Below are 24,790 nucleotides of genomic sequence, written 5' to 3'. Positions count from 1 at the left end.
AGGAGCTTGATTTGGCTCTGTAGGGATATTTCATTCAAGAAGAATCATTAAAAGTAATGACAGAGAAGACAGGTCCTAGATTCTTTTACTGTTTCCTGTGTCTCTTACTAGCAGTTTAGTTCTGCACTGTTTTCTTTATATGTGTATTCTTGGTGTGTTTCTGTATCGTTTATCAAGTGAATAGACAGACGCTGCCATTAAAGAGAGGAAGATGCAGTCTCTTGGTATTGGCAGGGGCAAGTCATAAAGCTGTTTTGGTCTCCAACAAAAGGCACTGGATGTCTCTCCTGATCTTGAATGGCTTACACTTTTTTTTTTAAACTGGAGGCAGCCATTTACTGCCAGTATCTTACACCTCCACTCTCAGTCTGCTGTGAGTTCACTCAATGCTTTGTCTGCTTTCCCCTGAGGCCAAAGTTTGCTCATTCTCCCTTCAAGGAGAGGCTTTGTAAGCCCCTCCCCAGCTGGAAACATAAGTTTGAGACTAAAACTTTACTTCCTGCAAAAGGATATATATGGGTAGTGGACTTTGGTTATCTAAAATCACCTGTCTGAATAACTGTATGCTCTATATTTTGACATTTACAGATTGAAGTGTTTCCTAATGGTGAGAGTGTGGTACTTTGAAGAACTATTTTTTTTTTTTTTTGTGTTGTGTTCTGGTTGCTTATTCTTGAATCATACCTAGAAATATGTAAAGAGAAGACAAAGCAGAGGTACACTTTATCAAAACCTGCCTAAGTCAATAATTATAATGATTTCTAGAGCATCATATGGGGAATCATAATTTGAATAGTAAGATCATATTTAACTGATTTGTTGTGTCAAATCACTAGTCACATGTAGGCCATTTAATAAAAACTAAGTACATGAAGTAATTGTTTTGCAGGGAGTACAGACATCTCCCCACCCATATGGAAATTATGTGCAACCAACCCCAAATCTCAGATGGCCAAACAGTGTAAAACAGCAAGTAGCAGAACTGCAGCATTTGATTTATGGGCAGCTGAGCACTGCAGGCAGCAAGGACTCCTCCTTAGCTTGGCAGCGCCTGTTGTTTTCACTAAAATGACTATTACTGCAGAGATCTATTCCCATCAAAGGATCTGAGCCAGTTTCACATACCCATGAGGTCCTCCTTTGGTGCCATTGTCAGTTTCAGCAGTTAGAATGTTCTCGCCTGTCTGGACAGTGGGAAAGTTTATATGCAGTGTGGCAAAATCACAAACCACAAACAGTCAAACCCAGGTAAAACGTGAAAAATCAAATAGGGCAACATTGGAAAGCTGCTTATTCCACATCTCTTTTCCCACCTAAGTTATCAGTAAAAGGAGCTGTTAATTAAACAGGCCGGTCCGGGAGCATGGGGCAGTAAATTACCCAAGGGCTTGTGAGTTTTCACTGAGTTGTCTGCTGGTTCTACCTGCAGCTGGGTTTTGGGGTTGTTTTTAGTTTTGGTTTCCCCCCCAAAAATTCTTCACTTGTATGAAGCTGTGTGGTTCCCATTCCAAGAAGTTCTGTTTAACTCATGCAGCCTCTGAAGGAATTAAACGTGTTTTGCTTCCTGAACAGAAAGCCACTAGAATATTAACATACTGAGGTAGTCTCTCAAGATTTATCTCCTCCTTCCTCCTGGATTTTAAAGAAAATAAATTCCACTTAGATGAAGTTGATTTTTGCTTTAATATTTTTAATGATGAGTTGAGGACACTGGGCTGGAAGCACAGGGGTTACTGTGCTCAGTTCTCTTCTAAGTTTTGTCAGGGACACGTGTTAATTCAAGTAAACTCTGACCATCGTCTTCTCTTCCTCCCAAACTCACTCTTTTTTCTATTGTGAAAAATAAATCTAATGATACATATGGCTTTAGATTCTTACAGGGTTTTTTAATACTGAAAAGAATGCCTCTCACAGAATTGCAAAACATTTTTTCTTGGGTTATTAAACCTTCTCCTAATTCCTGTAGATCCTATAAATAAGACTTTAAATAATATTTTGAAGCACAATGCCATGTTCAGTGTTTAAACCCCCTCCCCCGAATATGTTTGTACTTTCTTCATTATTATCCCATCTGCCAAAATTCAGGCTTTTTGCAAAAATCAGCAAATTGACATCAGTTTATTTATCCTTAGGGACATGAAATTATTACACCGCTTAAGTTCTAAAAATAAATAACTAAAGAAGGTGGATGAAAGAGACAAAAAACAACAAAAATCTGTCACAAACTCTCCCTGAATTCTGGAGAATGTATGACTAGAGCATTAAAATGTCCAAACAATGCAACCGAGCAGAAAGTGTTCGAACTTGAGCCCTTTTAGCTGGCTCTGCATTAAGCAGCATTAATGTTTTTATACAGTCTTTGGAAAGCTCAGAATTGACTTGTTTTTATTATTTTTATTGGCTCCCTTGATGATAGACAAATGGGGCTAACTTGAGGGCAACATAACCAGCAGGAAATTTGGGTCATGGGTAGTTACATTTTTAAAACTCGTGTTCTAGGGCTGTTCAATCAGGGTAATTGATTGATTGTTAGGTGGTGCAGGGAGCCCCTAAATCACTGGAGGTGGCCAGATAATGACAATCTGACAGTGGATTTTGTTTGAGGCAAATTTCCCAGATCCCTGTGGACCATGCTCTGCAGAGAGGTTGTGAGTCCCTTTTTTTTTTCATGCACAGTCCAGTCCAACTGGCCTGTTTGGACAAAATAGCCTCTAAAACTTGGAGGTTCCATTTGAAGTCCTATGCGATGCCATTTCCCAAGAGATAAGAGGAGAAACATTCCAGAGAAGTTCATACCCCAGAAAGACCCTACGTGCATTCTGAAGTTAATGGTTTATTACAGCTCTTTAATTTTTTTTTTCTCTTTCATTTTTACTTTGAAGATAAGAGGTGGCAATTGTTACTTAAAGTTGTTGAGTTTTAGCCTGTCCTACAGTAAATCACCCTGAAAGTTTAGGCATTATTTTTTTTAATCATGTATGTTTGAAAGTTTGCCAAAGGTGCTGTACATGTGTAGCTGCAGGAGCCACGATCCTCAGGCAGGAGCTGCTCACTCTACTGTTCTGTACAGCCATGTGCATCCTCAGTGCTCCATGCCTGTGGCTAATCTGTGCATGCAAAATACAGCTTTTTCAAGAACTCATCTTGGCTGGTGTAGCAGCATGCTATGCACTTAGAGATGGAGTGAAGTAGAGTTTGTGTATTGGGAGGGGAGGAGGGGAATAGATGATGTGCCAGTAGATAGTAGATGATGTTCAGTAATACCTGGCATAGGTCTTGCCTCTTCATAAAAATTAACTCAGGCTAATATAGACTGAAGTGCATCATCTATTCCAGAATGACTCCACATGTAGGTTTATCTTGATTTCTTAGATTTTTAGGGCTGATTAGACTTTTGTTCATTGCAGATGGCTTCCTTACGATAGATGCATACCTCTGAGTTCCTTGAAGCTTTGTCTTTTTCCATCTTAGGATCTCCCAGATCTGTACTGGCATCCAGATGAAAATTTATTTGTGTCACTTTTTCAGAAGAGAAGTGGTAATACTGAATTTAGGCAGGGCTCAGTTGAAATCCAGGAATCAAACAGCCTTGTTTCGAGGATGGCCCAGCTACCAGCACATGCCAGACCAGTGCCAACCACCATAGATTTGCTTCCTGGGTGGAGCAGTGCTTGGACTTACTGTGTAGGTGATTTAGCACTCCCTGCCCAAACACTGAGGGTGCCAACCCCTCCTGGATTTCACAATGTTCCTTCTTGGCTCCCACATGCTTTTAACCACTGCAGCTTTGTAATTTACTGCTTTAAGTCTGCAGTTGCACTTACTGTTAGGCTTAGTGGATAGTTAGAAAATTCTTCTCCAAGGTATGTATTCAAATGGAAACGTAACATCTGACCACACTGAAGTCCCAGGAAAGATGGGCCCATGGCAAAACTTGTATGTCAAGAGCAGGGTGGGGTACAAAAGTCCACAGAAGTGTAGTTTCTTACAGCACAGCCTGGAAAAAAGTTTCTTGGAGCTTAAGTAATTAATGCTTTCTTAATGATTGTGATCTGCAGTGGATCACTGTAGGTATAAAAATGACAGTTTATGAGATGCTTGTTAGTGTTTCTGAGACTGACAAAGAACAACTAAAAATACAACCACACCCCCTGAAGTCTTGTGTGGAGTACACCAGGAGATAAAGTTCTCAGTTTCTGTGTTCCTAAAGCCATTGCATGGTTTTGCTGTTGTATAAACTTGTGTCTCTTCCTAGTATGTTTGATTTGTATTTTATTTACTTATTATGAATCAATTTAAAGGGTTTATTGTTGGCTGTGGTGCCTATCTACCATGACTAGTCTGTGTGAAGTTACTGTTACTAACCAAGAATAAATGTCTGCAAACTTAACTCCTGGGATTACAAGAGATTTGATGTTTCACTGCACACTATGAACTGACCCACAGGTTATCACAGGGGGATCTTGTAGATGATCACAGGGCAAGGGGCAGGGTACTGGTGTTGCAGGAGACCTCCTGGATGGACCTGAGCAATTGCTACCACAGGAGAGGAAGACTATTCTTTCCTCCCACACTTCCCTCCCCATACAAGAGCAGTGTGTTCCTCCTGTTTGCCTTGCAGTGTTCCCACCTCTCACCTGATCCTGCTGCTGAGTTCCCAGCTAAGCCAAAGCAGAAAATTAGCATGTGAAGTTTCATCCACAGGTGTTTGTGGGCAGTGAGGGTGGCAGTTTAATGGTACAATTAATCACTGGCCTGTTCTGAGTGGCAGAGACCTGCACAATGGATCTAAATGTCAACCCTGGTGTTGCATGATGTGGATCTCAGCAAGTCAACAGAATCTGGGCTTTGAACCCCTTGCTCATGTACAAAATCAGACCTGAGGATGAAGCCTAAAATTTAGAGGAAGTGTTTGACCTTGTGCTTTGTACCATTTCTACCCATAGCAAGGGATGGATGCTGTCATTCTCTCATCACACTGGTACTTGGAGAAGATCTAATCATAAGGCTTTTCAAGTGCTAAAATGCTGTTGTCATGAATCCCTAAGAAAAAAACTGTAGACAATTAATAAATTTGCTGTCTGAGCAGCAAATAAATCACATCACCATCTACTGACTACTGAGAATGTGAATATTGAATGATGTGCCATGGGAGTATGTCTGGTCCTAACTTACAAGCACTATGGAGGCAATGTGACACAACCTTCCTTCTGTTTTTCAGACTATTGGCGAGTCAGAAATGCCCAGTGTTTTGAACCAGTTATTGCCAATGATCAAGTCTTACAATGAAAGGACAAAAGATGATTATGCCTGTGAGGACTTCCTTGTTTTGCTGGTATACATATATTCTGTGGTTGGAGAAATCAAATGTGGAAAAGAGCTCGACACAGCTGAAGAAGAGGTGAAAAGGGCCCTTGTCAAGGCAATTTGTGATGAGCCAGAGCCATCTCCTCTGTTGAAGAAAATTACAGGTAAGATTGTGCTTGTGTGGTAAGAAATTGGATGTCTGGGAACATGTGAACTGGGAGAAGTGTATAAAAATGGCTTGACTTGTCTGTGGTGCTGAGAGTACATGAGTAAGCACAATGATTTCCTGTAGATTTGTTCCATCTCCTGTGTTCATGTATGCCAAATGCTGACAGGCTGTCCTTGAAGAGTGCTGAGTCTGATGAAAGCTCTACAAGTTGTTCTTTTTGTTAAAGGTTTGCTAAGTTGGTGTGTTTTCGTAAGGTAATCTTTTCCACAATTTCTTTCATTGATTGGTGTAAAGTTGACCCTGGGAAGTCAGAATTAATCCTGGAAACATGTTCAGTGAACCACAGTTGCTTTGTGAATATGAGGAGCTGGCTTGTCTGGCATAAAAGAAGAAATGTGTCTAAAACCAACACTGAGCTTTTTGCTGAAACAACATGAACATTAGCCTTTAAAAATACCATGCTAAGCCTTTTTTTTTAGATGAGCACTCATAGAATAGGAAAGCCCTAACCTCTTGTTGCTGGTATCACATTTTAGAAAAAAATAATTGTTAAAAACTTAATTTTAAATGAATGAGCTGTGGCTCAGAGGTGGCCTAGCATGGCAGAAGGGATCTCACTTTCTGCTATCAGTTTTCTCAGTATTTAATAATATTGAGTAGGTCATTGACCAGGTAATCTTTGAGGTGGGGACCATATGAACATAAATCAAGATGTTGAGAGGAGCTTACAATTGAAAGCGTTTGCCAAGAATTGGCCTAAGTGGGGAGTCTCAAGAGAAGTGGAATAATACTGCTGTTGGTTATTCTGGTACTATTCCCTATGGACACTTCTAATTCAAAATACAGGTGTGGTCTCACTGGTCTGCTGTTGCTTTGAGTGTAAAATACTGTAACAGTTAAAAGACTTCGGGTGGGAATGGAGTCACTCAGTCATATTTGCACTGTGGTGTTATTTTAATCCTCCTGGCCACAGTGCCCACAGTGTTCCAGGCTTCTTGTAGGCTTTTGCCTTCCTGTTTTTCAATATGTACTGCACATCTTGTCCACCAAATGGTGCTTCCCTCACAACTTCAGTGGTGTCTTCTAGAGAATAGGATGCAGTAATTTCTAAATCTCTGTTTTCGTATTTTTCTGTTTCTCCAGTAATCAAAGAAGTTTTACATCACAGTTTTGTCAGTTTCTCTTCATTGTGCTTAATGTAAGTACATGAAGATTTTAAGTCTCTAAAACTTCAGCCTTGTACCAAAGAGAAGCTGAAGAGAAACCCAGTACAGGTAGTTTTATACCAATCCCATCATTATGATGTGATTAAATTAATTGCATAACACAAAGCCAGAGTCTTTACATCCTTATATTTCTGTAAGCACAACCATGTCTGTGCAATCTGCACAAATAGGTGACAGTATTGCATGCTTTTTGCATACTTATTCCTCGATACTTTTTTAGTTCTTCAGCATTTTTTGGTTTTACATCTTATTTATTTTGAGTTATTCATGGCAGAGGGCAAAGGAAAATAACATCTATTGTCAAAACCAGAAGTAAACATTGTGTTGGCAGCAAAGTATCACATGTAATTTCTAGGAATACTCCATAGGTAGTTTTCAAGCCTTTATTTATCCAACCATTTGCTTTGTCAGTGCTAGTGGAATTTGCTGAATTTGCAATTTGCTGTATTTGCAGTACACTTGAATTGGGAAGACTTAAAGCTTGGCCAGCCTTAGACCAACTCCTCTTTGATCTCTGTTTTGCCAGGCCTGTGTTCTACAGCCTGCTGCCCTCTGAACCTTAGGTAGCTTGCCTGCTACTTGAGGGGCAAAGCAAGTCAGAACTGAAGGACTATCCACAAGCTTTCCTTCAAAGGCACAGCAGGACTCTCTTTGTAGCAGGACTGAAAGTCAGGGAATAGAAAGCACTGATGGTTTATCCTTTTGTACAGTCATAGATATAGTGCCAAGACATATTCTGCTACCAGCAGAACATCTGTGAACTACAAACTGACTATTCCTTTTAGCAGATGCAGGTTGGCATATTTTCACAAAGTCAACACAGCTCTGCAAGTTACCAACAGCCCCGAGTCTGGACAGATCATGTTCCAGACCTACAGCGTTCTGCCCTCACTTTACTTTAAGTCAGAAACAAGACAACCTTTTTTTTTTTGTTTTATGGGGCCACAAAATTTAATTAGACTAAAATGAATTTCAATAATGCTTAGAATTATTCATTCACAATCAGAACAAGGTAAAATGCTCACAGTCTTTTATTTTCACCTGTCCATCAAGGTAAATAATAGGAAGAATGTAAAGGGATGGGTCAGGAGAGAAAACCGCGCCAGTTATTGGGTGGATTTGATGGGTGGATTTGAGAGACACTGCCTGCTGGCTTATTCCTCACCTCCAGGGTGGAGTTTCAAACCCTGCTGGCAATCCATGATTGGACAGCTTGAGTTATAGCAAGAGATAGCAAAATTTACTGTTGCCTGTAAAAAAAGGCACACAGAAGTAATAATACACAGGCTGCAAATCCAAGCACTTCAAAGTTGAGAAATGCCAGTAAATAATTTTCCCAGGTAACCATCATTTGGCTCCTGTGTGCATTGTAACACAGTCCTCAATTTCATGATTATATAGTGTATTTTCTATGAGCCATGGCTGCATTCACTGTGTGGACTGAACACCACAGAGAACTAGAACAATATAGCTTCGGTTATTCTTCACATGAGAAAGTACTAATAAAGTAAGTGAGATTCATGATATTCAGCAAGTAACTTTCTCTGGCTCTCAGTTTGCAGTTGATGAAGTGGATTGGTGTTCTCAGCTTTGTGACTCATTTTGGAACTTGAAGCAGAAAGTCATTAAATTACATTTTGAGGTATTAGTGATTACATGTCTTTGAACAGAGGGGACTTTGTGCTCTGCTTCCCGATACACCTGGTGCCTGATGTTTTTAGCTTGGGCCCAACACTGTACTAAGGCTCTGTGGTTGATTTAAATTGAAATTTAAATTAAAACCCATATCTTAGCTGTGGCTCTGAACTGCTGCCTCAGCCTTTTGCTTTCTTCTTTTCTGCAAAGCATGGAAGTTGTGCAGTCTTGACAAGAACATGTTTTTCTTGGTGTTCTTTGTTGTTCCCTTAGAGTCACTTGAGAAATTCAATGCAAAACCTTTTAAAAGCTTTAGAAGACCTGTCTTTTGAGATCAAATTATCAGTTAAAGTATTAGTCAGGTTTATATGAGTTATCTTTTATTCCTATTATACTTGTTAAATAAAAACTTATTGATTTTTGCATGCGTTTATGCCTATAGGAAATCTCCAGTTATGTGACTACCTCAGAGAGCTAGTGCAAATCTCCCCCAAAAGAGGCAGCCCACAGGTGCACAGGGGATATTTCTGCTATTTGGTGTTACCTAGTGAAACTGGACTAGTATTTGCAGCAGTGCAAAGAAAGGAATTGTCAGAGACAGGGCCTGTCTGTCCCATTGGGCACACTAGGTTTCCCTAAGGCGCTCTAGGTTACAGCCCTCTGCAGAATATGTTAAAGATGCAGCACTTACACAAGCTTTTATTGTGTAAGAAGCACAAGCCCTTCCAATTTCCTGGCTGTTGAATGTTAGGATACTCAACCTTACTGTTGCCTGAACATATGTTTTCCCAAATATTTGTACAATAGCATTCTGCATTTATGTAACACCTTGTTTCATTGAAGCACTAAAAAATATCCTGGAACTGTGAAGTAAAATGAAAATGAAGTGCATTAATCCCGCATTGAATTTTAAGAAATGCAATACTAATTTTTGCATGCATAATAATATAAAAGTACATTAGCAGTGTCTTGTTTGATGGAACTGTTAAATAATAAGTGTAGTGCTAGAGTATTCTAATACCTTGGGTAATAAAACTGAATGTAACAGTTCCAAGATTTCTCCTGGGTGTAATTTATCTCAAACATATGTTCTTCATCACTGATTCCAGCAGAATGTCACAAATTGGAGGGGAAAAAGAATAGACCAGAGCATAATGGAAAATGATGCTTTTCCCAGAATTCTAGGTTTGGGAGCTTTAGGGGTGGGGCTTTTTGGCAGTTGTTTGAAAAAAAAAAACAAACAAATGCTGCAAAACAGCATATTTATTTTATCATCTTATCTCTTCATCTAGTTTTCTAAATGTCTGTGTAGAGCTGTGTGCAAATGCAAACGTCTGCAAAAGTAATGCTAATAGAGCCACAAAGCAATAAAAGTCTATTTTTTCAGCTGTGTCATTCTCTTTTTCATCTGCACGTCTCTGTGGGAGCTTTGTAGAGCAGATCTGCCTTCCATGGTGTGCTCTGAGGACCCCAGCCCAGCCCCAGCACAGGCAGCTGGCTGTGCTGCCCATGTGCAGTAACTTTCACCTGGTAAGGCTGTATCAGTTGCATCCTCTTGAGCACAGGTGTAATAGAAATAAAATTCCTCTTTTGTGCCAGGAACTGCTGGAATTTTTAATCACAAAGTGGATTTCTGGACCTTTCTCTTGCTTTTTCTAAATTCTGTGTGTAATATAATGCAGGGGGGAAAAGCAAACTGAGAAATCTTTAAGTAAAGGCCAAAATAGAAATGCAGAGTTCTTTAATGTCTAGAGACTTGCATAAAGGAAATACAAGCTGTCTGAAGTCTGTACTGTACCCTTTTTGACCCGTGTAAAAGTCTAGGGACTGGAAATCATAAGTCTCTTTATCTTTTATTTGTCTGGAGATAGATCTGAATCTTTGGTTGTGAGAGGAGAGGTTGGATGCTATTTCTTCCCCTTCTCTCATAGATTTGGGTTAAATTTGAAAGAACAGAATAAAGATGATGGGCCAAGGGAGGATTCCTTGCCCATGACAGAGGGGTTGGAACTAGAGGGTCTCTTCCAAGTCAAATCACTCTGTGATTCTATGATTCTGAGATTCTGTGGAGTGTAGGCATTGCCATATTGGATTAGACACTTCTCAACTGATTCTGCTTGTCCTCAGCACATGATTTTTTGGGGAAGATGTTTCATATTAATGAAGTTAACATGCTAATGCCAGTGTGGCCTAAGTATCATTAATCCTAAAGTCACTCTTGGTTTTGCAATAAATGTTTGCATTCCTAGATAGGGACAGCCAGTTCTCTCAGAGGACAGACATACACACTTTTATTTGGTTGTGATCTTAACTGCTGGTTTGGAGCAACAATTTCCCCAACCTGGCTATATTATGGGTGGGTAGGTAGGTATGAACTAGGCTGAAGTTATACTGTATCCCCTTTAGACTAAATGTGCCACTTGTTTTGTGTAGGAGCTTCCCAGCTTCACAGTAGAGATATAGCTCAGGTATCTGGTAGTGATTTTTTTATTCATACAGAAAAATAAACCATTGTTTAAAACATAAAATCCAAGAGTGGATTCTGAGTGATTTTTAAATTTCCATGCTTTTACAGAAAACAAGTGTTTTCTGTAAAGTTAATAGAGTTTACACTAGTCCATTGGAGGGCTAACCCACCCCCTTCTTTGCATACTAGCTTATTTCCAAGTAATCTGTGAGTTTTGCAGCAGAACTGATGGGAAAAAAATAGTTGTGACTTGGAAAAAAATGAAACATATTGCGGCAACAAGTAGCCAAATTAGAGAAAGGGTTGATCTGGTGTTTCTGTGTAGTGTAGGTATTTATGTTGGGAACTATAACTGGCTGTATTTATACAAAATAAAATTAAAACATCTGCAACCAAGTTGTTGCTTGCTATCATTTAGGGAAATACAGGAAAAAAAATTAATATTGTCCTTTCTGAGTTTGCAAAGATTACATAATTCAATAAATTTAAAGTTCTTTGTTTTGAATGTTTAGAGAAGTCTTAATGAGCTGTGCTGTCTGCAAGCCTTCTCAAGACCTTCCATTTTGCCCATTCACACTTCAGGAGCTCTGCATTTGCATTATCTGTACAAAAACCCAAGAGCCATTTGTAAGCAATGCTGGATCCTTCTGGGGCATTCTTGCACGTCTGGGTAGAGGACTCAGGTTTAAAAATTGATCCATGATTCTAGGTGTATGGAAATTGGTGCCAGTAGATTTAGTAAATAGGCATCTGCTCCCTACCAAAACAAAGGTTTCTAAGTGTTGTGGTTTAACCCCTGTCAGCCCCATGCAACCCCTGCTCACTCACTCCTCCCCCATGGGATGGGGAAGAGAATCAGAAGAGTAAAAGGGAGGAAACTTGTGGGTTGACATAAAGACAGTTTAATAGGCAAAGCAAAAGCTGTGTGCACAAGCAAAGCAAACTGAGGAATTCATTCACCACTTCCCATGGGCAGCCATCCCCAGAAAAGCAGCGTCCATCATCTGTAGCAATGACTTGGGAATTAAAATGCTATCCTTCCAAATGTCTCAGCCCTCCCTTCCTTCTTCGTCCCCCAGCTCTATATGCTGAGCATGACTCCATATGGTCTGAAATATCCCTTTGGTCAGTTGGGGTCAGCTGTCCTGCCTGTGTTCCCCTCCCAGCTCCTTGTGCACCCCAAGACTCCTGCTGGGGTGAGGTAGGAGCAGAAAAGGCCTTGAACTCTGTGTAAGCACTGCTCATCAGTAACTAAAATATCCATCTCTTATCAACCATATTTTCAACACAAATCCAAACCAGACTCACACCAAATATTATGATGAAAATTAACTGTATCTCAGTCCAAACCAGCACAATAAGCTAAATGGCTCATGTTAAAATTTCACAAGGGTTACAGAGGGTGAGAGAATACCTTAATACATCAAATAGCTAAATATTTTGAAGGTCCAAATAGGCTTCTCTCAGAAATACTGATTAGCTTCTTCTAGTCCTAGTCCTTGAATATGTAAAGAGTCATACTCATGCCTAATGTTAGTGGGACAGCTTTGCACTCTGGTTTGAAATGGGAAGACCTCTTTCCATCAGGTTAGTCTGTCTGTGTGCATGATTGTAGGCTGCATTGTTTGGGTAATCTGTTCTGTTTCCTGCAAGTCATGCAGCTCTGTAGTGAAGACAAATGCCAGAAATGTCACAGAGTATGATCTGTGTAGAGTTATCTATACATATCTGCTGTGATAGAGAGAGAAGCTGCAAATACTGGTGTGCTGTGGCTGTGCAAACATCAGGCAACTATGCAGGCATTAATACTGCAGCTAGAGAAAATCCAGATCATTTTCTTCCCAATTCTGAAATGAAAGTTGGATGTTCAGGAAGTTTTTTTTCCTGTTGCCCCAGCTGATTTTATAGACACCTAAAATACCCCTCTCTGACTGTGTGTAAAATGACCTCCTGGTATCTCTGTTTCTCAGTGTGTTTTGGACATGATCCAGGGGAAAGCACTTGTGGTCCAGCAGTCCCAGATGGTGGTGGATCTGACATTCACCCTGCCAGGAGCACTGGGGAGACACGAGCAAAGCTGCTGTCTGGCCAGCTGAGGGGGATGCTTGGGGAACGCCTGCAAATTAACTAATCCTGAGATGCTGCCACTGCTGCAACACTTCAACCCTTTGCTTCATGGTAACAGAGCCATTGAGCAAAAAAAGGTCACTACACATGTCCCAAGATATTTATCTGATTTACACAACAGTCAGAAGGATTTATGGGGATTGTTGTGATCTCTGCAAAAATAAGGAAAAATTGTGTATGCACTGAAGCAATGACCTGCTCTGCTTTAGCCAGTGCAAGTATCCTAAATTTTATCAGCTCGCCTTAGGATCCTTGAGCTCTCCAAGACCTCAGTACCTTTCTGCTGTGACCTTTCTAAAGGGTTTTCCCATTTCTGTTCAAAATCTGTGGATTGCAAGTGGAAGATGAGTGAGCCAAATCAATTGAGCCAAATCAATTGCAGGCTTTTGCTTGGGTGGATTCCTAGCCTATTTTTCAGCTGGGAAACATGGAAGGGTTTCTAGTGAATTGTTTGAAAGACAAATTGTGGTAGTTTTCTGGATTAATTTATATCTAAATTTGCATAGACATATTTTTTATAGGTTTTAAAAATTCCAGGCATAATTTAAATATCACTGTTAAAGATCTATGGTCCTAAACATGAGAAAATCTGGTTGCTTTCTACACATGCAGGTATATTTTGTTTGTATTTCATGATGTACATTAAAATCTATGGAAGGCGAGTATCATTGGGGATTTTTTTTTTAACCTTTCATATGTTGTCTGTTTATTTTGTCTTCAACACCTGCTCTCAGTTGGTTCCAAACTGGATAGTAATTTTCATTGATGTGTTTATAACATGAAGTCTTTTTTTTTCTTTTTTTAACATGAGACATATGCCTGCAGCTCTGCAGGCCACTGTCTCGCTGCCAACTTAGCAGACAGCCAACTGCAACAGGAAACTGATACCCTGCAATTTTCATTAATGATTTATATTCTTTTTCAGAATGCAATTTCAATAGCTTGTAGAAGATGCTTCTAATATCAAATATATTTTTGCTTCAAGCATAAATTGAAAGCTGAAGCATCTTTAGAATTAGACAACTTTTTAAAAGGTACTTCTTTATGTATGTGGCATGGTTAAATAATTTTTTTCTTCTTTTCATACAAGTCACTTCCTTGTCAAACCTTCAAGTTTTGACGTCATGTTGTAAAATTATGAGTCAATTCTTGCTGTTTTGCAGAGCACACCCAGCTAGGGAAGCCAAAGATTATGAACTATTAAATAACTGTCAAAACAAAAAGAAATATTTGTTAGTCATCACCCATATGACAGAAAACTAGTGAGATTGTTTTAGGGTTGTTTTTCTTTTGTATACAGACATAAATGTTAAGGTATTTGCTGTAGACTGCAAATTTTCCCTTGGTTCAAGTGCTTTCTTGTAAGAATTTCTAAGTATTCTATTCTAATTCTTGTCAATTTGCTGTCTGTTTTAAATGCATGATGTGTGCTGGATCTGATGGCACAAGGACAGACAGCATTGCCTCTGCAGAGGCAAGGAGGAATAATTGCCACCTTTAGATATTTCTAGTTATTTTATTCAGCTCAGTAGTGGTGGTAATTCTTTTGAAACCATGAGTTTTTCTCAGAGGTGAATGCTGTTCTTTGAATTCTGGACAGTCATCCTATGTATGTCATGTTAACAATCTTCACATATTCTAATGATAATGCAATATGTTGAAATCCAGTATTTCAAGAAGGAGTCAAGCCCACACATAAAATGGAGTTACACAGTTCTGCCATACCACCAAACCAAAGAAATCTTTTTGAATAATGGACAATAACCAAGCAATCTTTTATCTTGCAACACTGTTGCTGTGTTGGTCATCTTACCATCTCAACAGAAGAATCAGGACTAGAAAAATCACATTTAAAAGAATTTCTAGAATTTAATAAACAGCTCAGGGATTTATGGCTTAAACATGCATCACTTGCCCATGCAGTTCACTCAGCATACCCTGACTTTCTTCATCTCAAGATTTTGAAGACTCATAGATTTTGGCTCTGGACATCTGTTCAACTGCTCCTTTTAGTCAAGATAATTGACTTTCTTACATACTTTCACATATACACAATATTTTAAGTGTTAGGTTCTGCTTTTGTATAAATTGGTGTGAAAACATATATTTCTCCTTGTGTTTGCAGCAGTCCTAAGGTGAAGTATAAGGGGTGGATCAAACTGTTTTGGTGTTCTCTATGGATCAATTCTGACTTAAGGGGATAAGCAGGATTAAATGTTTTCATTGTCAACCTTGCCTAATGAAACTTTCTTCCACATAAAAATTAAAATAAAAATTAAATACCTTCTTTAGAAATGTTGTAGTGCTACTACCATTTGCATTTTCAATAGTGTTCAAGTATTGCCCTGTGTTACAGAAATTCAAGAACTCTACCTTATTATATCAGTACTTTCTCACAAATCTCTTCATGTGTACTCAAGCTCTAGTAAGAAAGAACTAAGAAGCAGAGCTTTCACAGTCTTGAATTTTAAATCAACATGGAGGAGGTGCTGTTATAGTCCTTTCTCCCTATTTGTTCTTGTTCAGTTTTAAATTTTATAGTTGAGTAAATATCACCTCTGGTGGTTAAAGTTCAGGTCAAGTTACATTTTGCTGTGACCCTTCTGCTCTCTTTTGCAGACACTGGGACTGTGGTCTGTCAAGACAGGAAAGCTCAGAGATCATAACCTAAGGATTTTTTTCCTCCCTCCCCTTTTACAGATATCATTTTGTCAGGCAAGGAAAGTAATGTTTGTAAAATTGGATTGGGTAAGCTTTTTTAATGGAGAGTTTGGTGTAAATAACAGAATGATGTTTGTGTCATACACAATTTTAAAAAGCCAAATGTATCACTAAGGTTAGTTTAGTACCAAATGTCTCATTCTCTCTTACTTTCCCACTTTATTCATTGAAATAAACATTCTGGAAGTAGTTGCCTGATGAGAGGTGGCAACAGCCAGTCACAACCAATTAGACAAATTTACCTAGGGAAAAACAATACAAATAAGGAATTTGACTTGCCTGAGTTTGTGTTAAAGTGGGGAATGTGTGGATATAATGTGTGAATGTTCCTTGTTGATTCAAATCTCCTTCAGGCTTTTGTTTCTGGTGCTGTCTATGTATACTTGTTCTACAGATCTGTGTACACCATGTGTATTGATGTAGCTACCAAGACCTTAAAAAATAGCAGAGAGAGAGATAGAATGAGTTATAAAACATTTGGGGACTGCTTATAGCCACAGAGAGGTGCTGCTGCCAGTTCACCAAGCTGTGCTTCCTAGATGACATCTTCTTTCCCAGGCTGTTACTGAATATCAGCATGTCTGTACCAGAAGGTTCCCCAGAGATATGCCAGGATTCCAGGGAGAATTCTGACTTTCTTCTCTTAAAATGTTGAGCAATTGGAGAATATATAGAAATGGCAGAAGTACTCTTGTGTTATCTTAAAGGAGATATCTTATGTAATCTTTATTAGACTGGAGGGTGCAAAAGAGAAAAGCCTAACAAAAATTTGGAAAAAGCCATGCTTCCAATAGCCTTACCTAGCAGGTGAGACCTGGGAGTCAGAGGAAGTGATACAAATTCCTCAGTTTCTTCTTCTTTTGCACCTTTCTGTCATCTTCTCCATACTCTGCCCACATTCCTGAAAATCCTGTGCGCTAAGAAGAAATGGCAGAAGAAGTAATAGGGGCTAATTGATTGCTTCTGCATCTTAATGTTGTTGATGCTGAGGATCTGTAATTCTGGCATTTGTTAATTTTTGAGCACTTGCCTTCATGAACTCACTGTTGTTCCTTTGGTGCATTCCACATAATTTCTGAAGTAAGCAAACAAAATTCTTAAAAGCTGAAACAACATTTTGACTGTAGAGAATGATACTTATTTTACTGACAAGTTCAAATAATTTATCTGCACATCATAGCTGTCTGCTGCTTGAACTAGTGAAGTGATCAATGCAATAGCACGTTGTTTTCCTTGTCTTCCAAATGGATCAAATGTTTACCAGCAGGTAAATATGCCACCTAGGCTTTGCAGGTATTTGACAGCAAGAGTCCTGAGGTTTACCAAGAATTAATTCAATTTGTGATTTTCTGCCTATATTCTTTTAGCTTCTTCTCTGGCTTCATGCCTCAACTCTTTTCCTCCACCATCCATCTCATATGCTTTCCTGTCCATCTGTTTTTTCATCTGCCCCCATTTCCAGCCAGCTGTCTCTGTCTCTCCATCACCCACATGTATCCAGCCCTTAGCTCCTTGTTACACTTGCTTTTTTGTTTACCTTCTCCTAAATTTTGCCAGTGGTTTACCCAGACTCCCACCTGCAGGCCATCTTGTACCTTTGCTGCATTCGTGTAGGTGAACATCTTCTTAGTCTTTGTTATTCCTAATTTCAGGTCAGGCATTTATTGTGAGGAGACTTCAGTGACCAGTTGCTATCTGCAGGTGAAAATGCCATGTTCTTACTATCCCACTCATGTTCTCCAGAATAAGCTACTTAGGACAGTTCCATCCACAACTGGCTATGAAATTAACTTTTAAAAAGGAAAAAAAAAAAAAGAAAATTAAACAAAGATATGCTTATTTTTTTATAGCTCTCTAAAACTCTCTATGTTAACTCCATCCTACATTGGGTCCCCAAAACATTGACTTGTATTGACCAGGGATGAAAGTGAAGAATATTTGGTTTGTTCCTGTCACCTTACTTCAAGACAGGTTTAAAACAGGAACCTTGTCTGTCTGTCTGTTTGTCTGTCTGCCTTTTTCTGGCACACAGAAAGGGCTTTTTGAGGGTATGACTCATTTTGTTTAGTTAGGTGTCTTGAGCCAGCTTTAGGAAGTACCTGTCCCTCCATTTCCAAGGAAGAGCTGTGGAACCATTCTTCACTGAGCTGGTTTTGTAGATACAGAGCAGGCATCCCTGCCTGGTTTATGGTTTGTCTGCCAGGGACCACAGCAGGATGGTAACAGTGAGTGCCCAGTCTGCCCTTTCATCAACAAAGGTCAGGTTGCAAAGTTTGGGTGTTGCTTTGTTTCTGTTCATAATTATTCATTTTTGCCTTTTTCTTGACTTTACATTCTGTAAAACCATTTTTTCTTCAGAAATACTCTTATCTTATATTGGAAGTGCATCTCCTTTTACCAACACTGTCCTTGTCCAAAGGTCTGGATATTTTACTTTGAGTTCATGGCCCCTAAGTTATGTTTATGATGGTTACTTCTCAGTTCTTTGGCTTAGACAGGAAATATGCATTTGTCTGGCACATGTTTGAGAAAGAAGAATATATATATGTGGTAATATATACTCATTTACAAGTTTTATGAGACATTCTTTGTTACTTTTGCTTTTATTTGTCACGCCAATTTACCATTTTCTCCCTCATCACAGTGTTTCTGGCAAATAGGAACTGGAAGCGCATCATGCCTTTGATTTTGTAGTGAGTGGGGTATTCTGCATTTTTCAATGCACATGTCCCTTCCTTAATTAACTCTCTGAATCACCCTGAGTTTAAGGTGCCATATTGGGTGTTGCCTGTGCAAATAATTTCTTCCAGTCTCTTATTTATTGTGGTGGATGGACTGGTTTGATTTGTTTTTCCTTGTAGCAGTTGTGATTGTTGGATTTAATATCTATTTGATTCTAGTATATTTTGCTAGTATCTCTTTCCTGGTTTTCTGGAGATAAACTGCAATGAGTCATAAAGCACTTATTCCCAGAGATAGCTTCAGCAATTGAAGGGAAACCATGAATACTTCAGGCAAAATAACTAGATATTAAACATAGATGGTAGGAAGGTCACTGGTTTTTGTTATTTTTTCCCCCTCCCTAAGTAGATGAAGTTCTTTTCAAACAGACTGCAGAAATACCAATTAGTGTGCTTCATTCTGAAATGTAATCAAATTTAAAATGTAAAAAATCCCTTTCGGCTACAGTATAATCAGACCCCTAATTATGAAAGGCATATGTTCCCCTCAGTCTTTCTTCCCTCCACCCATGTAGATAATTGTCCTTCTTGAATGATTTCTTCTTTGCAGAAATCTTTGTGATGTTCTACACCAGGTTTGCTCAAAGCAACGCTGTTATCTGGTGCATTAGGTTTGTGTTGTTGGATTCTCGCAAGATAATATTCCATATAGTTGCACTGATTACTTGCTATTTTGTCTGTCATCTGTGTTTTGGAATATCTCAAAGCTTGTCAGTCTTCCGCTGGGGATTACATCATTTTGGGGGTCTCAACCGCTCTGAAACAAAAGCATGCTTCAGTGGTAAAATATGTACGCCCGGACAGCTGGCAGTCTTTCAAGGCCCCGGAGTTGACACAGAGTTAATCTCAGAGAAAAACCCCCCTCCCTCCCCCCAACGCCCGTGTTTTTTTAACTTCCCTTTCTTAATGTAGGGATTTCTTTATGGATAGTAAATAGTGACATAAAATACATTTATTTGCTTTTTTCACAACAGTTGCAGGATTTTATCTGGTGGTGATTTTGGTTTCTGGTCTTTTGACTCTTTTGACAATGGTCTATTTGAATTAACTGTTTCTTTAGTGGTAAGCCTGATCTTTTTGTTAAACATGCAAGTCTCTCAGTTATTAATTTGCCTTTACTTTCAGGGGCAGACTTCTGAGGAGAAAGTTGCTTGCACCTTCTAAACTCCTATGTCCTGTATTGACTTCTAACAACAAATTGGTCTCACAGTCTGTATGCCCCATTTATGTTGTAAGGACTTCATAAGGGTTAAACTGGAGGACAACTGTTTGCCTTAAGGTGAATTTGATCCCAGTATCCACTATATAAAATGGCTTGAGAGCCATTGCAAGAAGGTTCTGAAAAAAATAGCAATGCGAAATTGGACCAAGAATTTCCCATGAGCGAATTCTCCATGTGTGTAGTTAGCCTAGATTTTAATTCTATTTCTACTGCTTTGTTGGGTTTAAAAGATATGTGCTGCATTTCAGTTGTTCTGAGGAAAATCTGCCAGATTACCAACTCCCAGCTTTCTTTTGGGTAGACTGATTCTACACTCGTGCTTTGGTGGGTTCTGTTTTGGTACCAGCTTTTGGTACCAGTAAGGCTAATGCATAGGAAAACCCTGCTTTGGGAGCCACTGCATTTAGAGACACTGCCTGAATATCTCTCTCTCTTAGACTAACTATGTTGGGATGTAGCCAAAATAAAAACATCTGCAGAATATTCTCAGCTTTAACAGAGTATCCTTTTTATTTTCCTAAACTACTATTTAATAAGTTATCTTTACCTTATCTTCCTAACATTAAAAATTTGCCTTTTCCTTTAAAAAAGGATTTAGGCATAGAGTATGAGTAATTGATATGAACTAAAAAATAACAAATTAAAAATGTAAATGAGATAATAATACTAATTTATTTTGATTGGCATATAGCACCAATAAATAAGTTGCTATTGCTAGGGATGTAGGTGTTAATCTATTTCTATATTTGATTCACCAGAAAATTTGTGTGAGTTTCTGCTTGATTTTTTGATATATTTTTATTTAATTTCAAAATATTTCATAGTGAAAGAGTTTAGGAAGTGGAGAAATTATGCTTTTGTTTCACATAATATGCAGGCATCTCTGGTATGACAAATAAGTTTTTCTTTATGTAGAAAAGCATTTAAATAAGTGGAAAGCAAATATGAAAATGTTCTGGGATTTTTTTTAAGACTGTAATTTTCCAAAGACATCCCTCAATAAGATTTTCTATCTCCTTTTAACATATCACAGATGAATGAACTCCACGTCCCTCTTAATTTTAGTGGGATTTAATTTTAATTACTCTTCCTTTTTTCTTGTCTTGCAACAACTTTTTAATATAAAATGATTAGATGGACTTCACAGTCTTTGCAAGGCATACCATTGTCAAAAGACCAGTTTGTGAACAACTGAGTGGAGTTGTGCAAGCTCTTGATGCTGTTGTTTAAATCTATGGCAAATCTGATTTCCCATTGGTTTTGCATGCAAGTCATGCAGTCAAGTGTCTGCTATGCAGATTGTGCAAATTAAAAGTTTATTGAAGAGCATGTATAGTGACTAATGGCAGCCGTCCACAGGGTCCTGAACACTGAGCTGAAAATTTATCTTTTGATTTGAATAGTTCTCACCCCTAAAAGCATTAGAAAGCCTCAAGAGCATTGCTATTTTTAACTAAATAAGGTTTATGTCTTTGAGTTTACTTAGGCATCAGCCCAAAGATCATTGAAGTCAATATGAATTCTTCACTTACATCAGCATGCTTTAGGTCATGCCCTTAATAAACTGTTGTGTTTGCTCGCCAAACCAGAAGAGATTGCAGCATAAAAAGTGCTGTGGTACAAACCAATGATAGCCTGAAGTACTAATTCTATCTCCAGTCAACCCCTGAAAAACAGAGCTAAACACCCCACAAGAAAAGCTGAACTGTTCATTGCATGAGAGTTACCTGTCACCTAACCCTGGTGAAAACATCTTGGCATTTCCACCCTGTGCCCACACCAGTGTGAGTGAGGAGAGGTTGAGGTGGGCAATAAAATGCCATGTAAGATTTTGGAGCATGAGTGTTTAATCACTAAGCAAACACTGATGCATTTGTGAAATAAAAAAAGCATTTTGATCTTTGTTTTGAAAGTCTTTTGATCATGGTAGGACAATTATATGTAAAATGCAAATGGCAAGATGTGATGAAGATGATAGTAACAATTAAGAAGCCCTATATCAGGAACCATGAAAACATACTTGGATTAGAAAGTTCAGTAGCCTAAAAATTAGGAATTCAGGTAAATTGTACTGCATTGGACTGTTTCACAATAAGGAGAAGAAAAGAAAGACAAGATAGTATGCAACATTATTCTGTTAGTGTTTAGAGGAAAACATGAAATGAAGAAAAATCAAAAGGCTGTATCAAAAGGCCCTTTCATGTCATTAGTTATAACTGAGTAATCCTGTAGGCTTAAAAATAGCTTTATAAATAAAAGAAAGGGAAGAAAAATACCCTAAAAATAAAAATATCCAAGACAACCAATGAATTCAGGATAAAGAAGTGTGCAATAGGGAAAAAAAATCTGATTTTGGAGCTTAATTTTAAGGCAAGTATGTTCATCATTCTCTCTGAAAAAGCTTAGAGAAGCAGAATATTTTCTGCTTTAAATGAGGCTAAATTCTGTTCAGATCCTTACTGAATGGCATAGGAGGAATAGTCATAGAAGGGGAAAAACATTGTTAGATAGAAAATTGCAGTCTGAATTGAGAGTTGACAAAAATACAAAATCTGAATACAAAGTCTGAATGGAGAGTTGACGAAAAGTCCTTCAATCATGGGCCTGAAAATGCAAACCCTTTTACTTGCTTTTTTTTAGCAGATATGTTAACCTTGCTGCAAACCTTAATAATAGTACATCTTTTTTGCTGTGTGAGGCTGAATTTCATCTTTGCAGCAAGAAAAAGCACAAGCTACTGAAATGTGATAATAGTATGAAAAATATTTCATTTTATTTAGTTTATTGTTTAAAATGGCTTTTTTTTGGAGGTACAAAAGGAAATTGAAATAAATTGATATCATTATGCTAAAATGTTGTCTGCTTTCCAGTTTTGTTCCACACTAAATTATTCCCTTGACAGGATAGAAAATATTTATACATCCCATTGTATGATGTATCAGCCTGTGTGTTTGTGTCTGGGTTAGTAAAAACAGAGCTGCTGTTGAAGGGTGGAAATAATCATGCTGGCTTATGTCTGTGGTCAGTGCTCCTGCCTCCGTTGGGTACATTTTTTCCAGAATGTATCAAATACTGTATATAAGGTGCAGCAGTGGCAGAGGAAAGGGCTGCTAAGGGGCTCTTTGGGCAAAGGCTTTCACTTACACTGTATACTGTTCACTAGCAGAGGTGCCTTGGTATTTTTAGTGTTCATATTAAGTGCCTGAGGTTATTTTTTGATGCTGGCAGAATCTCCAAAGATGTTTGTCACTACTGGCCCAGGAATGAGGACTGGTTAGATTGGTGCTCCTCACCCCTGAGAGTCAAATCCATGTGATTTCTTCAAGTTGCTTTATGGTCCAGCTGATGGAGTAGCTTCTTTGAACACAGTTCACCAGCTACGTTGAAAAGATTATCACTGAAGGCTCTTCAGTACAATTTTCACTCACCATAAGCTCCCTTGCAGTCCCAGCTCAGATAGAAATTCTTCTCTGATATTTTGCAGATGGACCCAGAGGGGATCTCAGCTCAGGTTTCTGGACACTTAGCATAAAGCCACAAGGCCCTTGGGAGGGCACCATGCATCACTGAGGGCATCTGAAGTTCAGATTTATCTAAAAGAAGAAGCTGAGCCCTGGAGTCCGTGCTCTCCCTCACCTTGTCTGGGTTGGATGGAAGGCAGGGCAAGTGCTGGTGATTATAATGGGGAGGTGCACACCATGAATGCTGGCTCTGTTCCTAAACCCTGTTTATCAAAGAGGAAGGTACTTATTAGCACAAAAGTGAGAAGGGAGTGCTGCTGGCCTACAAGTCATTGTTATCTGGATTTTTGCATGGGAATAGATGGGAAGAAGAAAATGTGCCTCCAAACACAGCCTTATCCACTAGCTTGTTTCATAACTTCCTTCACACAATCAATTTGCATTCCTTACAAGCAGTGTCTTGCTTCTGTTTTCTCTCTACCAAGGGGAAATGGAACTAAATGGCTCATTTTCTTGTGTGATTTTGGCATCTTCTACACTTCATAAGAAATAGTAGATTTTTTTCTAAAGATAGTCTTGAATAGAAGTGTTTACGTGGTTTAGAATGGAAGAGGCAGGTTTTTTTTCACTATACCTCAAATTATGCATGAAGCTTCATAGCATATGTTCTTATTTATGAGTACAAGTGGTGTTCTGTTAAAGTAAGATTGCTCAGTTTATCCACGCAAATGCTACACCACAAGCAACTGCCATTGTTTATAAACCAGCATAGAAAAAGCAAAAGGTCACCATGAAATAACCATAATGATTTATTAATTATTATAAATATTAAAATAATAATGCAAAATGCTTGTTCAGTTTTCTTAGACACCTGCAAAAAAGGTATTTCCTTACATAGGACAATTCAGGGAGAGATGGAACAGAAAGGAGATGGTTTTCTGACCATTAGTCTAAGGACAAGTAATGAAAAGCTGTAACCCTGTAAAAAAGCAGGGACTTATAGTAGTTTGCAGCATTTTTTTACAGGTTGTTGTTGGTTCTAACTGGGATTAATTCCTTGATCTGGATGACAGTGCTGCTTGTCTATCAGCTTATACCAGCATGGCTGAGGGAGTCGGTTTGCAGTGCCAGAGGGTGCTGGGTGGGTTGAGGACTCCTGCTGTCATCCTGGCTGCTGAGCAGCCTAGACAACCATTTGTTTCATGAACTCTGTTCCACATGATTAGCACTTAATCAGCCAAATTCATGAATTCCATAGCTTTCACTACAGCATCCTCCTGCTCTTTCTGTTCAGTCTCTACCCTGGTTGTTGAATTGTTGGTGAAATAAAATAGCAGGCACTCCTCTTGGAGATAGAAGTTGTGTCAGTCCCTCTGGTGCCCTTCAGCACGTAGCTGGTGCTATCATTGTCCTGCAGCTTTTATCTCCTCATAACAGCAGAAATGCATCCCATCAGTTTTGTTGCTGGATGGTTGCTAATCCCCACTTCCCTTTTTCCTCCCCATCCCCACAGCATTTTTCTCTAGGGCATTGATTATATCTTTATATACTCTCCTTTATTCATTTTAATCTAATCTACCTCCCTTACATCATTCTCTCCTCTTCCTGGTGGGAAGTCCCATGGAGAGGAGCTCCCCTGGCCCCCTGTGTGTTGTCGCAGGGAGATATCTTGTGCTGCTGAAGGTCCTGTTTTATGCTTTGTGGAACACAGAAG

General features: G+C 38.8%; 1 protein-coding gene across 1 annotated transcript in view; it reads left to right on the top strand.

The window, feature by feature from the left end:
- Positions 1-24,790, top strand: part of SCFD2 (sec1 family domain containing 2) — a 189,868-nt gene that overhangs the window by 74,994 nt on the left and 90,084 nt on the right. The window contains exon 5 of the mRNA XM_053940280.1: positions 5,222-5,471. Coding sequence (XP_053796255.1) covers positions 5,222-5,471 — 250 coding nt within the window. The remainder of the gene's footprint in view (positions 1-5,221; positions 5,472-24,790) is intronic.

Source organism: Vidua chalybeata, chromosome 4, assembly GCF_026979565.1.
Source record: "Vidua chalybeata isolate OUT-0048 chromosome 4, bVidCha1 merged haplotype, whole genome shotgun sequence".
In the NCBI taxonomy this organism is placed as follows: domain Eukaryota; kingdom Metazoa; phylum Chordata; class Aves; order Passeriformes; family Viduidae; genus Vidua; species Vidua chalybeata.
The sequence above is the reverse complement of the archived record's forward strand: the minus strand, read 5'-3'. Positions and strand labels throughout refer to the sequence as shown.